The sequence below is a fragment of the Schistocerca americana genome, chromosome 2 (assembly GCF_021461395.2).
Source record: "Schistocerca americana isolate TAMUIC-IGC-003095 chromosome 2, iqSchAmer2.1, whole genome shotgun sequence".
In the NCBI taxonomy this organism is placed as follows: Eukaryota; Metazoa; Arthropoda; class Insecta; order Orthoptera; family Acrididae; genus Schistocerca; species Schistocerca americana.
This window is the reverse complement of record NC_060120.1, coordinates 304,831,159-304,846,792: the sequence shown is the minus strand read 5'-3', so window position 1 is coordinate 304,846,792 and position 15,634 is coordinate 304,831,159. Positions and strand designations below refer to the sequence as shown.

Sequence of the window (15,634 nt, the reverse complement as noted above, 5' to 3'; positions counted from 1 at the left end):
TGGAGTGTTCTTCTGTATGGCGCTGAAACATGGACTATGAGGAAGAAAGACAAAGAAAGGCCGGAGGCTTTTGAGGTTCGGACATGGCGGAGGATGGAAAGAATAAGTTGGATGGACAGAGTAAAAAATGAAGAAGAGGTATTGAGAAGAGTGGGAGAGAAAAGACAGTTACTAAATGTAATAAAGAGAAGAAAAAGAAATTGGATTGGGCATATATTAAGAAAGAATGAAGGACTGATAAAAACAGTTTTAGAAGGTTATGTAGAAGGGAAAAGGAAGCGAGGAAGGAAGAGATTCCAGATACTGGATGACATTATGGACGGTACAACATACAGCAGCCTTAAGAAGGAAGAAATGGATCACAGAAAATGGAGAGGCAAAGGACCTGCTAATATAGCAGATAACTGAAGATGATGACAAAGACTGGCGGCATACAATAACATTATACTCCAAAGCACCAGACTTTCTCCCCCCCCCCCCCCCCCCTTGTACATATTATTTTGCATTTATCCAATTTCATAGAACGAAGTGGATATTTTGTTCAGATCATTTAGAAGTTTCTTATAGTAACTCAAGGAGGGTACTTTCCAGTACACAACTTTTGTTTTCTGTCAAAAGTTTTGTATGATATTGAAAATTCTTTGAAAATACAAGAGCACAGAAAATGCTCATTTGCATGGTTGCATTACTTTTCTTTGAAAAGCATGACTTGGGTGTCACATGAATAATGTTTCCTAAATCTGCTATTTGCTAAAGAGAATAGTTTACCCTATACACAGGGGGCTGATGACAATACGGAAACACCGCAAGAAATGCATGCTTCAACATAAATGCAGATGCTAGCCAAGCCTCCCGATGACACTGTTGTTTGACCACCAACGGCACCTGTGCAGTGCCCTCAATATGTTGCAAATGCTAGTCATATTCAGAAAAGTGTTCTGTGTAAATGTTAGTGACTTATGTCAGACCTAAGTGAATTTGAATGTGGGCAAATTATTGATGCTAGTATAGTGAGTGTTTCTGTAACCAAGGAAGTCTATGTGTTTGGTGTTTCAAGAGGCACCATTTGGAAGATTTATACCGTGTACAGGGAAAGCAGAAGATCATCATCTACTAAGCCACAACATGGACAAAAGGGTGAATTGAGCGACCGTGATGGATGGTAATTGCAGAGGATTGTGACGAAACAGAGGACAACAGCTGAAAAAGTCACTGCCAAAAAGAATGTCACACTGGTGAACCTTTTCAGCACCAAAACAACATGAAGGAGCTCCTTAAGATGGGAAATGGAGCTGGTATTATGAAACCACACATCACTAATGCAATTGCCCATAACAGGAAAACTCGGTGCACAAGCCATAAACAACTCTACTATGGAGCAATCGAAGATAGTCATTTGGTTAGACGAGTCTCTTTGCACATCGTTTCCAACTTCTGGTTCAGTTTATGTCTGGCGTATGCCATCTCAAGCCTACGATGCAGGCTGCTTGCTCCTAAGACTGAAACATGGTGAGGGTCCAGTGCTGGTTTGGGAAGCCACACTGTGTTATTCCACATGTCCCATGCTTCCACTGCAAGGTCGAGTTACTGCCAAGGATTATGCGATGATCTTGGCTGAAAGGTCCATCCTTTAGTACAGTGTTTGACATGGTGATGCTGTTGTCCAGTATGACGGATCACTTCATCCAGCACTGGTTTTGCGAGCACGAAGAGGAACCTTTGCATCTCCCCTAGCCACCAGTCACCAGATCTCAATACTATTGAGCCGTTGGTTGGTTGGTTGGTTGGGAAGGGGAGGGGACCAAACAGCAAGGTCATTAGTCCCATCGGATTACAGAAGGATGGGGAAGGAAGCCGGCCATGCCCTTTCAAAAGAAGCATTCCAGCATTTGCCTGTAGCAATTTACGTACTGAGTCTTTGGAGAGAGGAGTGTTTGATTACTATCCACTTCCATCATTATTACATGACCTTGCCAAACTTGTCACTGTTTTGCAGGAAGACTGACATAAGGCTCCCTTGAAAACCATACAGAACCTGTATTCGTTCATTCCGAGGTGACAGGAAACTGTATTGAATGCCAACAGGTCTCCTACACCATATTAGGCATGGTAAATGTGTTGTGTTTTTAGTTTTCCATATTTTTGTCTATCCTCTACATCTATATTATTTCTGAACTGTCAAGCAAACTATAATGACTGAAAGTTCAAAAGTGCTCCACATATGCTGCTATAAATGTACTGGGGATTTCAAAAATTCATCCACTTTCACAAAATTGTATTTTCTACTTGAAGGAATATAAAAGCTTTAAGTGCATTTTAAATTATGCACAGAATCTACAGATTTACCTTGGCACCAGTTGCAAGTTAGCCATCCATGTGATTGTCAGTATGAGTTGCCTTGGCGCACCTAGATTGCTCGTTAACTATCCTGTGTACAATGTAGACGCTGATAACACAGCAATAAAAAGAAGACATTTTGCAATCTCCATTTCAATGGGTGCAGTTTGGTTACAACTATGCAGTGTGATTTTAATTGAGAGTATCACACTATGTGAGGGCTTATTAAATACTCCATCCGCCTCATCTTCTAATAACTTTGGGCAAACTGCAACACCATAAGCAACTGCAGTGAATGACGTAACTCCAGACATGCTGGCAATAGCATGGGATGTGTGTTTCTATCATTAGGACGTTTCTCGTGTGTGCTGAAGGTACATTGACTATTTGAGAAAGTTAAATGAGAACTTTGATCATAAACGTAATTATAAAAAACACCCCAAGTTAGCTTGTGTTTGTATCTAAAAAAGTATCCTTGTAATGTCGAAGGATTCTTTTGAAAACGAAAACTTCAAGGTGCTGTGCACAAGTTAAAAATCCACCCTAAGTTCCTATCTTCATTCATATAAAAGATACAGCCTAGGAAATTGGATGAATCTTTTTGAAATACTCAATATAATGAGGGTAATAAGATGATGAGTAGATACTTCAGCATTTTATTTAAACTGGCTGTGGTATTGAAGAATGGACATGCATGAGTAATCACTTTGTCTTTGCTGTCATCTGAATATTTTGTGTACAGTGTTGGTTGATTTATTACATTATGTGTTGGTGGACAGTAGATGTCAACAAAAATAATAGCTCTGAAAATATAGCTATGCATAAAAAGATACCATGTGCATTCCCTTCACTTATAAGTTCCTGACGTGTGTTTAAAGCTTCTCACATTTCATTCACAGCAAAAATGTCACGTGATTAATTCCGAAGAGATGTGTAGGAAGGTACGTCATTTTTCAAAAAAAAAAAAAAAATTCTTTGTAAAATCAATCATTCATCTCCATTACTTTGCAGAGGTCTTGACATATGCATTGTATTAAAATGTGGTATCAATACTTCTGCAAAATTAGTGCCCCACTTGTCATGAAAATGACATGTTTGCACCACATTCTCTAATCTTCACTAAATTTTAACACACAGTTCACAATACACAATTGTCCTAAAATGCTAACAGCAAAAATAAAATTCTAAATGGAAATTACTGAAGCCCATCTTACCTGTTTTTCTCAATGATGACAGAGAGAATTTCCAGAACCTTTACACGAATACTTGTACGTATTTCCTGCCGAAAATATCGTTCCATCAGGTTGCCAAGTTTGCACAGCCATTCAGCACGTGTTGGTACTATAGAATTCGCTAAGTAAGTCACAAGACGTAGCACTGAGACCTCCTGGTGTCAGAAATATATTATTTGAGGAATTAAATTGATGAAGCAATATTGTGAGACATGTAAACTAGTATTATAGTTGATGAAGCCTTTGTGTGCACATGCAAGCTGGTTAGAACAGAAAATAACACTTTGTGCATTAAGTGTGAGATGTCATTAGCTGGAAACACATGCATGAAATGGCCATCATATAAAACACCACCACAGGAGATTATTACTGTTACAAAAAAGTTGTTGAGATATCTGTATTTAGGTTTGGATGAAATACTGGGAGTAGTGGCCCAAGTTAATTTGAGCAATTCTATTAGGCCATGAAGAACATCCAGTTATTTTAGTAACCACACCCTGCAACACACAGTTAGTTCAACTAGACAATAAGACAAACTTTGAAAGCACAATAGGTTACATTCTTTTTGTTTATGGACAGCAAATTGCTGAAATTTGGGATCAGAAAAAAGAGGTCAGTGAACTTGAATAATTAAATGTCAAATTAATATAGAGGAGTTACCAAAAGTGCACCAAAAAACTTGAGGCCAAATAGAATTAATAGCTTGACATGTTTCATTAAAGGGAAAATGAGCAGGGAGAAAATTCAGGCGTGGGCTTAAATGGAAAAAAGTTTGAAAAAGTTTTACAAGTATTGAAAGAATCTCAGAATAGCACACTATGTTTAAATAAATAAAAGTTATTCCATGGAAAACATTAAAGTCTAGGCACCAGCACACACACACAATCTGTATTAATAATTTGAGAACTGTGTGGCTAGAGTGTAGTTCAAATGGCAAATATTGTACTTTCTCATAACTTTCCTGAATTTTATGTAGGAAGTTCTACAGCGCAGAATTTAAGTCATTTTGTTGCAGCTGAATGAGGGGTCTTTTTCTCTCAAATCTATCTAACAAACATACACTTATGTCAGTGGCCATTTTACTAGTATCGAAATGAAAATATTATTTTTTTCACAACAGTGACAAAATTTTTTTGTCTTTCATTTCCTTAGAATTAGAAGTTGTTGGAACTAAAAATAACACTGTTTGAAAATGTAGTTTTTTTATTGAAAATTTATTATTTACATCTGCCTTGCTATAAAAAAATTTGAAGCATTTTGGAAAACAAAATCCTATGTCACATTCTTCACAACAGTACGTGGTATCTTTTCTTACTACTCTCACAGATTCTGCCTTGCTTCGTTCAGCAGAAACCTTACATTGCCTAAGAGACCATTTTGATATTTCTGTAGCCGGAATCAATTTAAGAAAATGTTTTTTGTGAAGTCTGTTTACAGCTGAACTATGTTGAGTGGAAGTTGATTCAACAAGGCCTTCTTTGTTCTTCAAATTCCAGCCAATTCAAAGTCAACAAGATGTTTGCTAAAAGACCTTGACGTTTTAGATAAAACACATGAATTTACAAACATCATCATAATAATAATGTGAAAAATGCTTTCTTCCACCACTTTATTTGCTTCTTCTCAAAAATGATAGAAGCCCATTAGCTGGTATCAGTGGTGCATACCAGCCTTGTTTTCTCTATCATTTCTAATGATGTTCTGATTCTGCTTGTGCGTACAATGGTTGTGTGTGTGTGTGTGTGTGTGTGTGTGTGTGTGTGTGTGTGTGTGTGTGTGTGTGTACTCTTATTAGAAAAAGATCAAAAGCTCAAAAGCTAGTGTTAACTGTTTTTATTACCATTCCTGTGTGCCACATACCAATCCTCTTCAGGTAAATGGTTGTATTCCCCTTATTTTACATATTTTTCCACTATGGTTTTCCTTTATTGTTATAGAAGGATCAGGGATGGGCAGCTCTTGTTATTTGAGTATCTTGTGACAGGAAGAGAGGGTTCTATCTTATTCCAAGGACAAGCTGTAGTTGAAAGTTGAAATTCCATTGCATTTAGATCACTGGTGTGACTTCACGTGTTGGACAGTTCTTCAAATTGTATGCCAATATTTTATAAAGTTTTAGACTTCAGATACTTATTTTGAAGATTATTGGTGTTAATATTTGCTGTAAAATTCATCTCAGTCTTTCTATTTGTGTTATTGATTTGAGTGGCTCATTATTCGGGAGTGTGCTTACGTCATTCATCAAAGTCTCAGTAGTGCGTTTACATTTCACAGTGTACAGTTGCAGCTGTAGTGGTTCTAAAGCTAAGTACTGACAAAGTTGTTTGTGCACTGTATTCAAATATTAAATTTAGTAATTTTCATTTGTTCATCCAAATATTAGATGTGCGTCTACACTTCACAGTGTGCACTTGCAGCTGTAGTGGTTCTTAAGTTCTGACAAAGTTGTTTGTGCACCGTTATTCAGTTATTAAACTTAGTAGCTTTCAATGGTGTCTCATGCTGTTTCTGATGAAATAAAGGTTTAATAAACTTTTGGAATCTTTCACCAATTGTGTTTTATAGAGCTGTTTGTGTGTGGACGTCATTTATTAAACTTTGTACGATAGTTTTAAGCTGTTATTTCTTATTGTTTGTAGTGAAACACTTCAGTAAAAGTATTGTTCACTGTGTTTAATTTCATTGAGTGTTCCAGTGGTTGCTTGAATTTTTGTTTTTAAATAAGAAACTGTGCAGATTTTTTGTGGTATTGGTGTTACTTGTGGTGCCATAGTTTTAATAAAAGTAGTAGTTTTCTTAGTAGAGAGCAAAATTCAAGATCACAATTGTTAGTTCCTTAAATAGTCCTACAGTAGTCATTAAACTTACGTAATGTAGACTTTTGTTTTTTCAGTCACTGTTAACATTTTACCATGAGTGAGAAGTGCTGGCTTTGTTGTAGGTTTGTGAGTAGTGGGTTACGGAGTGAGATTCGTTCAAAGTATTTTCGTTGAGGGGAATGCAGTGGGGAAGCCAGGGGGCATTCTAGCCATATCCTCTACTGGAAATGTAGAATTTGTATCAGAAATAAGTTGATAGAGGAGCAGGAGTGCAAGATCTGTGCCATTCAGGTGTAGTTACAAAACACAGGGGAGGAACTAGATAGGAATGGGTGAATGGCACTAGGGAATGGGAACTGGCAGTTGGTAAGAAGGTAGCTAGTAGGAGGAGATATTCAAACAGGTGTACTTTGCATACAACCAACATATCTGATCAACTGCCAGAGTACAGTCAAAACAAGCCTCTTGTTGCTGTAGGTGTATGATACATGCAGCATTCCTCAGCAGTTAGGGAGCCTAAGCCAGTTGAAATTCTAACAGAATGAAGAAGGTTCTGCTGCTAGGTAGTTCGCACGGCAGAGGTGTCGGCCAGCAGTTGCAGGAAGTGTTGGGGAGTGAGTACCAGTAGTGCAAGGTTGGCCCAGGTGAGTGTTAATGCAGGGGAGTTGTATGGCAATTTTCCAAAAGAGGATCAGGCAGTGACTGCGGTTGGGAGTGGGAATAGTATTGATAGGGACGGGGAGTATGATATAGATGGTGACCTCTTGAAGATAGCTACTCAAACTGGTGGCACTAATGTGAAATCCAGGTAGCCGTTTCAGCACCATGATCAGCTTCATCTTAATGCTGTTGTTAGACATGATAACATGGGGCTGGAGAAGGCACTGGTGGCAGAGGGCATGGCTCTCATTGCAGTGGTGCCAGTTGAGTCTGTCAATACACCGTGTTTCACTAAGCATCGCCTGCACCTCAATAGGTATGGGGAGGGCAGGATGGCAAAGTTTACAGGTGACAGTGTAGTGGGCGGTGGTGGGATAATCACTTGTGGAAAGATTCCCATAGTAGTTGGTTTTAGAGCTGCGCCTTTTTTAGACGGAAGTCAGCTGATAGGTATCACTGCTTCACAGAAATCCCTCTAACAAGGGAAACACCTTCAAATGAGGTCACATATCCAGGCAGTGAAGGAATTAGCATATTTCATCGAAGCATAAGAGGTACTTGAGATAAAGTCAGTAAACTGCTTATAGATGTTGACTCTTGACATTATTGTTATATTGGAGCACCATTTCAATAATTTGACAATTCAGGATACAGATTAGCTGGCTGTTTTTCAAGAGTTCTTTGGGGAGTGGGGGAGTGGCCAAGTACATAATGAACAGTATTCCATTTGAGTCTGTAGACATATCTCTACATTACTCTGAACAGGTATTTGAAAGTTGTGCAGGGGCAGTGGAATATAGTGGAGCTAAACTTTTAAATGTTGTTATTTGTAGATCCACTAACTCTGACTTCAGATAATTTCTGCTTAAGCTAGAGAGGGTTCTTTGTTCACTATATAGGAGGTACCATAAATTAGTTACACATGGTCCCTTCAATATTAATTTCGTATGTGATTGGGCAAGAAGGAGGATGTTGGAACATCTCCTAGGTTCATATGATCTGATGTACACTGTGTTTTTTTCCAACCAGGGAGCAGGGGAACAATAGCACAACCACAGACAATATTTTTATTCATTCTTCATTCCTAGATGGACATTTTGTTAGTAAATAGGGGAATGGCCTTTCAGACCATGATGCACAAATCTTAACACTAAAAGGTTTTTGTACTCAAACAAATGTTGTGTATATATATAATCTCTAAAAACAAAGATGATGTGACTTACCAAACGAAAGCACTGGCAGGTCGATAGGCACACAAACAAACACAAACATACACACAAAACTCAAACTTTCGCAACAAACTATTGAGAGGAAGGAGAGGGAAAGACGAAAGGATGTGGGTTTTAAGGGAGAGGGTAAGGAGTCATTCCAATCCCGGGACCGGAAAACTTACCTTAGGGGGGGAAAAAGGACGGGTATACACTCGCACACATATCCATCCACACATATACAGACAAAAGCAGACATATTTAAAGACAAAGCGTTTGGGCAGAGATGTCAGTCGAGGCGGAAGTGCAGAGGCAAAGATGTTGTTGAAAGACAGGTGAGGTATGAGTGGCGGCAACTTGAAATTAGCGGAGATTGAGGCCTGGTGGGTACCGGGAAGAGAGGATATATTGAAGAGCAAGTTCCCATCTTCGGAGTTCGGATAGGTTGGTGTTGGTGGGAAGTATCCAGATAACCCGGATGGTGTAACACTGTGCCAAGATGTACTGGCCGTGCACCAAGGCATGTTTAGCCACAGGGTGATCCTCATTACCAACAAACACTGTCTGCCTGTGTCCATTCATGCGAATGGACAGTTTGTTGCTGGTCATTCCCACATAGAATGCATCACAGTGTAGGCAGGTCAGTTGGTAAATCACATGGGTGCTTTCACACGTGGCTCTGCCTTTGATCGTGTACACCTTCCGGGTTACAGGACTGGAGTAGGTGGTGGTGGGAGGGTGCATGGGACAGGTTTTACACTGGGGGCGGTAACAAGGATAGGAGCCAGAGGGTAGGGAAGGTGGTTTGGGGATTTCATAGGGATGAACTAACAGGTTACGAAGTTTAGGTGGACAGCGGAAAGACACTCTTGGTGGAGTGGGGAGGATTTCATGAAGGATGGATCTCATTTCAGGGCAGGATTTGAGGAAGTCGTATCCCTGCTGGAGAGCCACATTCAGAGTCTGGTCCAGTCCCGAAAAGTATCCTGTAACAAGTGGGGCACTTTTGTGGTTCTTCTGTGGGAGGTTCGGGGTTTGAGGGGATGAGGAAGTGGCTCTGGTTATTTGCTTCTGTACCAGGTCGGGAGGGTAGTTACGGGATGCGAAAACTGTTTTCAGGTTGTTGGTGTAAGGGTCAGGGATTCTGGACTGGAGCAGATTCGTTTGCCACGAAGACCTAGGCTGTAGGGAAGGGACCGTTTGATGTGGAATGGGTGGCAGCTGTCATAATGGAGGTAATGTTGCATGTTGGTGGGTTTGATGTGGACGGACGTGTGAAGCTGGCCATTGGACAGATGGAGGTCAACGTCAAGGAAAGTGGCATGGGGTTTAAAGTAGGACCAGGTGAATCTGATGGAACCAAAGGAGTTGAGGTTGGAGAGGAAATTCTGGAGTTCTTCTTCACTGTGAGTCCAGATCATGAAGATGTCATCAATAAATCTGTACCAAACTTTGGGTTTGCAGGCCTGGGTAACCAAGAAGGCTTCCTCTAAGCGACCCATGAATAGGTTGGTGGACAAGGGGGCCATCCTGGTACCCATGGCTGTTCCCTTTAATTGTTGGTATGTCTGGCCTTCAAAAGTGAAGAAGTTGTGGGTCAGGATGAAGCTGGCTAAGGTAATGAGGAAAGAGGTTTTAGGTAGGGTGTCAGGTGATCGGCGTGAAAGGAAGTACTCCATCGCAGCGAGGCCCTGGACGTGTGGAATATTTGTGTATAAGGAAGTGGCATCAATGGTTACAAGGATGGTTTCCGGGGGTAACAGACTGGGTAAGGATTCTAGGCGTTCGAGAAAGTGTCTGTATGTGTGGATGGATGTGTGTGTGTGTGTGTGTGTGTGTGTGTGTGTGTGTGTGTGTGTGTGTGTGTGTGCGCGAGTGTATACCTGTCCTTTTTTCCCCCTAAGGTAAGTCTTTCCACTCCCGGGATTGGAATGACTCCTTACCCTCTCCCTTAAAACCCACTTCCTTTCGTCTTTCCCTCTCCTTCCCTCTTTCCTGATGAGGCAACAGTTTGTTGCGAAAGCTTGAATTTTGTGTGTATGTTTGTTTGTGTGTCTATCGACCTGCCAGCGCTTTCGTTCGGTAAGCCACCTCATCTTTGTTTTAATATATATATATATATATATATATATATATATATATATATATACATATATATATACACCAGCTTTCACTCAGTTAATACTAGACAGAAATCCAATCTGCATTTGGATTGCACTTCCTTGACTCTTGTGCAGAAAGGTGTGCAGTACGCTACTGCATCCATTTTCAATAAGCAATCACAAGAATTCAAAAATCTGCTTTCAAACCATAACTGAAGAGTTTCCTCATGGGTCACTCCTTTTCTGTTGAAGAGTTCTTTGAAAAATTAAGCTGATTCCTTTGTTACATTGTTGATTGTGTTGACATAAAATTACGGATTGTCTTTTTTGGGTTCATGAACATTTTATTTTATCTGTTATTACTTTTAAGTTGTAATTTCATGTACTGACACCTTCCATGACCTTGGAGGTGTGCTCCTCAATTTGGCCCTACAGAACTAGATATGTGCATAAAAATCAGGTAAAATCATACCATCTGCTACTAAAACTGCGAAACACATTCACTAAGCTCAAAAAATGAAACATTCCAACAATAAGGAAAAGATTATTTGGAATATTATTCAATAAAAAAGTGTTAAAATGAAATTTAACCGATAAGAAATAGATGTGGTAGAAAGTGTAACACTTTCAAATCATTCACAATCAAGTTCAATGATTAGTGCATCACAAGGCAGCAAAAGTTGCACCAACTAATAAACAAAAGATACGCTATAGTTACTTGTGCAGACCCTGCACACACAACCAACAGACAGTTTCAAAAATAAAACCCCTATGAAGATCACAAAACTCATCAGATCACTTTAAAAATAGTAAACCTGCTGGTTATGATGAAAAATTCAGGATGGAATGTAACAATATTATGAACAGGAAAGTAGCTACTCACCATATAGTGGAGATGCTGAGTCACAGATACACACAACAAAAAGACTGTCACAAATAAAACTTTCAGCCAGCAAGGCCTTCATCAAAAATAGAAACCCCCCCCACACACACACACACACACACACACACAAACTCCACGCAACTCACACACACGACTGCAGTCTCAGGCAACTGTTGCCACACTGTGAGCAGCAGCACCAGTGTATGATGGGAATGGCGACTGGGTGGTGATAAGGAGGGGGCTATTGTTGGGAGAGGGAGGGATAGTAGGGGAGGGGGAAGGGATAGTAGGGTAGGGGAGGCAGACAGTGGAATGCTGCAGGTTAGACGATGATGATGATTGGTTTCTGGGGCACTCCAACTGCACAATCATCAGTGCCTGTATAAAGTCCCAATTTATATACAGTCCATTTTGTTTTCACAATCCAATTTATCACTGTCACAAATTATGATGATGATGAAATGATGAGGACAACACAAACACCCAGTCCCCGGGCAGAAAGAATCCCCAACCACACAGAAAATCAAGCCTGGGACCCCGTGATCCAGAGGCAGCAACGCTAGCCACTAGACCACAGGCTGCGGACAGGTTAGACAGAGGGCTAGGGGAGGGGGGGAAAGGGGAAAAGGAGAGATGTAAAAAGAACTGTGATAGTGGAATGAGGGGTGTGTAGTGGGAACAGGGAAGGAGATTGATGGGTGAGGACAATATTAACGAAGGTTGAGGCCAGGAGGGTTACGGGAACATAGGATGTATTGCAGCGAAAGTTCCCACCTGCGCAATTCAGAAAACCTGGTGTTGGTGGGAAGGATTCATATGGTGCAGGCTGCGAAGCAGTCATTGAAATGAAGGATGTCATGTTTGGCAGCGTGTTCAGCAACAGGGTGGTCCACTTGTTTCTTGGCCACAGTTGTCGGTGGCCATTCATCCAGACAGACAGCTTGTTGGTTGTGATGCCCACAATGCAGCATAGTGGTTGCAGCTTGGCTTGTAGATCATATGACTGGTTGCACAGTGGAATGGAACTGACCAATAGAGCCCACTGTGTTATGAGATATTATGCTAATTAAAGTTGTTTTCGAAAAGCATTCGCTTAGTATGATGTTAGGGTAGGTGTTGCGAACAATGCAAATTTGAAAGTGTGTATATTTAAATTACAACTTTTATTATTTCTAAAAGTTTGACTTGCATTATTTATATGTACATTTTTGTCACTCATATTATTATTGTCACTGAATTATCCTTTATATTATTTGATATTTCATGTAACTTAAAAATGCAGTATCAATAATTGATACAGAAATATTAAGCTCTTTGTCAATATGAGTGTGTGATCTCTGGTCAGCAACATGATTTTGGCCACTTGTGTTTGGGCCGTGGTCAAGAGTTGTTGTTTTTATGTGTGTTTCTAGATAAAAGTGTGGCGTCCACAATGGAAGTGGTACTTAATTTTTGTGATTCAAGAGTGTGAAATTTATTAAATTACTTTCAAGTTCAAAGTTCTGACAGTAAATTAGTGTTAATTTCCAAATAAAAGATCATGGAATCCTGCTTGATGATTTCGGTAGTCTGGTAATAGTCAAAACCCGCACCTTTTTCAGCCGGAGCAGCAAAGGAATGAATCATCGCCTAGACAATGAAGCCACATGCACAACGGATATTCAGCAGCATCAAAATAAGTAGCATCATGATCATCTCCACAAATTACTTTACATCCATTAGCCACACTGTAACAGTGTCTTTATGGAAACAACTTTGCATCATGGTAGAGAGGGACCATGATAACTGGGGGCTCATCCACGAGTAAGACATTTATATGGACACGGATTGATGAAACATTCCACGTGGGAAAAATATATATATATTTGCTTGTGTCTAATAACCACACAGTGCAAAGAAGTGCAATACATGGAAGTCAAAGGAGACGAAACAAAACAGTAAAGTGGACTGACCACATGAGTGAAGCCCCCACTGAAAAGATAAGTACATTTGCGTAGTGCTTTTTATTCTTTTTATTATTTTGTTTGTGAAATTTTACGAAAATGACCATTGTAAAACAGGAAAGCGGTGCTGAATCCGAGCAGGATTGTGAAAATTTCTTAGTCTCTGGGGAATATAATAGAGGGAAACATTCCACGTGGGAAAAACATATCTAAAAACAAAGATGATGTGACTTACCAAACAAAAGTGCTGGCAGGTCGATAGGCACACAAACAAACACAAACATACACACAAAATTCAAGCTTTCGCAACCAACGGTTGCTTCATCAGGAAAGAGGGAAGGAGAGGGAAAGACAAAAGGATGTGGGTTTTAAGGGAGAGGGTAAGGAGTCATTCCAATCCCCCGGGGGCGGAAAGACTTACCTTAGGGGTAAAAAAGGACAGGTATACACTCGCGCACACACACACACATATCCATCTGCACATACACCATGTGTCGCATCTTAAGGGAGTGAAAGGACAGGTATACACTCGCACACACACACATATCCATCCGCATATACACCATGTGTGTGTGCGGATGGATATGTGTGTGAGTGCGCGCGCGAGTGTATACCTGTCCTTTTTTCCCCCTAAGGTAAGTCTTTCCGCCCCCGGGGGGGATTGGAACGACTCCTTACCCTCTCCCTTAAAACCCACATCCTTTCGTCTTTCCCTCTCCTTCCCTCTTTCCTGATGAAGCAACCGTTGGTTCCAAAAGCTTGAATTTTGTGTGTATGTTTGTGTGCCTATCGACCTGCCAGCGGTTTTGTTTGGGAAGTCACATCATCTTTGTTTTTAGATATATTAGTCTCTGGGGACTTAGACATGCCGATAAAAATAGAAGACAAGTCATTCAAAGAAGCCGATCAGTCTTAATCCATCAGAATGGGAGATTTCGGACATAAAATCAGTGTTACTAATGATGGAACAATCGTTAGCTTTAAATCAAACAGTTGCAACATGCTTACAAGCTAATCACGAAGAGTTACAAAATATGAATCTGATGGTCATGGACAGTTTTCAGGAAAGTGTCGCATCTTAAGGGAGTGACGAAAAGAAAAACTGACAATGTCTTACTTTCAGGTAATAAACATTGCAACGACATATCAAAGATAGACAAGAAACTTGGCAGCCCAGAAACAAAGATTTTGGTGGTAGATTCTAAAGTGGGAGAAGTAAAATCTAGTCTGAGTAACCAAATTCTCTAAGAAATGAACTGGTCACAGACAGAGAGAAAAATGCAAAGTATTTTGTTAATGTTAACAGACAAATAGATACAGTCTGTTTAAATTAAAAGCTATGGCTGTAGATCCTGAAAGTAGAGTAGATTTGAAAGTATCTGTTGTGAATGATAAAGTGGAAACAGCCAGTGACATTGCAAAACTCCACAAGGTTGAAACGAAGACAAATGTTAGTGAACTACGAAGTACAGTATCAGAGTTAAACCATAATTTTGAAATAATTAGCAATGATGTAACTATACAAATTTTCTATGAACACATGTACAGTATTATCCAATATTACAGTTAAAAACTTTTCTAATGAGTGTAGTTTGCATCCTGTCGACTTTCTGCAGAGTTGTAGGGTCAACTTTTTGCCTAATATGAGTGAAAGTTTGAAAATTAAGTTTGTAAAAAAAATTTTGGAGGGGGAATCTTTGTCATGGGCCAATCAAAATTTTTCTATGGACATGTCTTATGCAGAATTTGAAACTGATTTCTTAAAATGGTTCTGGTCTGAAACTGAACAAGCACAGATAAAGAGTGAGTTCCTGAATGGACAAAACTATAGGAAAACACAAGAACTATGAAACAGTTTTGTAAAAATCAATTGAAGAAACTTGTACATTTGAGTAAACCCTTTGATGAGCTCACACAGATTGATGCTTTAAAGAGATTGCCAACTGATATGCAATGGGACCTAGTTTATGGACCAGATGACAACACTGAACAATTTCTAAACTACATAGGCAAACTAGACAGAATTTTAGACAAAGTGGGGAAACCACAAAATTATTTCAGTCACACACAGAAAGGTGGGAATCATAGTTGGGGATATACTAATTTTAACAGAAGGGAGAACAACAGTAGGTCTAACAACCATAGTTTTCATCATAGGGAACAAAATAGTCACAATAATAGTAATTTCCATTCAAGGAAAACTGTAATTTCCATTGAAGAGGACGATCTGGGAACAATTGGAACAGAAATAATAAGAGAGTTTGAAAACAGGAATAGGAATGGGCATGAACCTAGAGACACCAGGAGTCAAAACACTATGGGAAGTTATGAAGTAAAAAACTAGCACGCGCTTCATTGTCAGTCCACAAGGTAAGGGCAAAAAGTGTAGATATTAAATGGACCAATACCAGTGACTACATTGTACCAAAAGATACATCTGAAGTAATGAG

General features: G+C 39.8%; 1 protein-coding gene across 2 annotated transcripts in view; it reads right to left on the bottom strand.

Moving 5' to 3' along the window:
- The window catches only part of LOC124592129 (tuberin), a 303,826-nt gene that overhangs the window by 204,286 nt on the left and 83,906 nt on the right, over positions 1-15,634 (bottom strand). For both annotated transcript variants that reach the window (XM_047131806.1, XM_047131807.1), the window contains exon 9: positions 3,552-3,724. In XM_047131806.1, the coding sequence (XP_046987762.1) occupies positions 3,552-3,724 (173 nt within the window). The remainder of the gene's footprint in view (positions 1-3,551; positions 3,725-15,634) is intronic.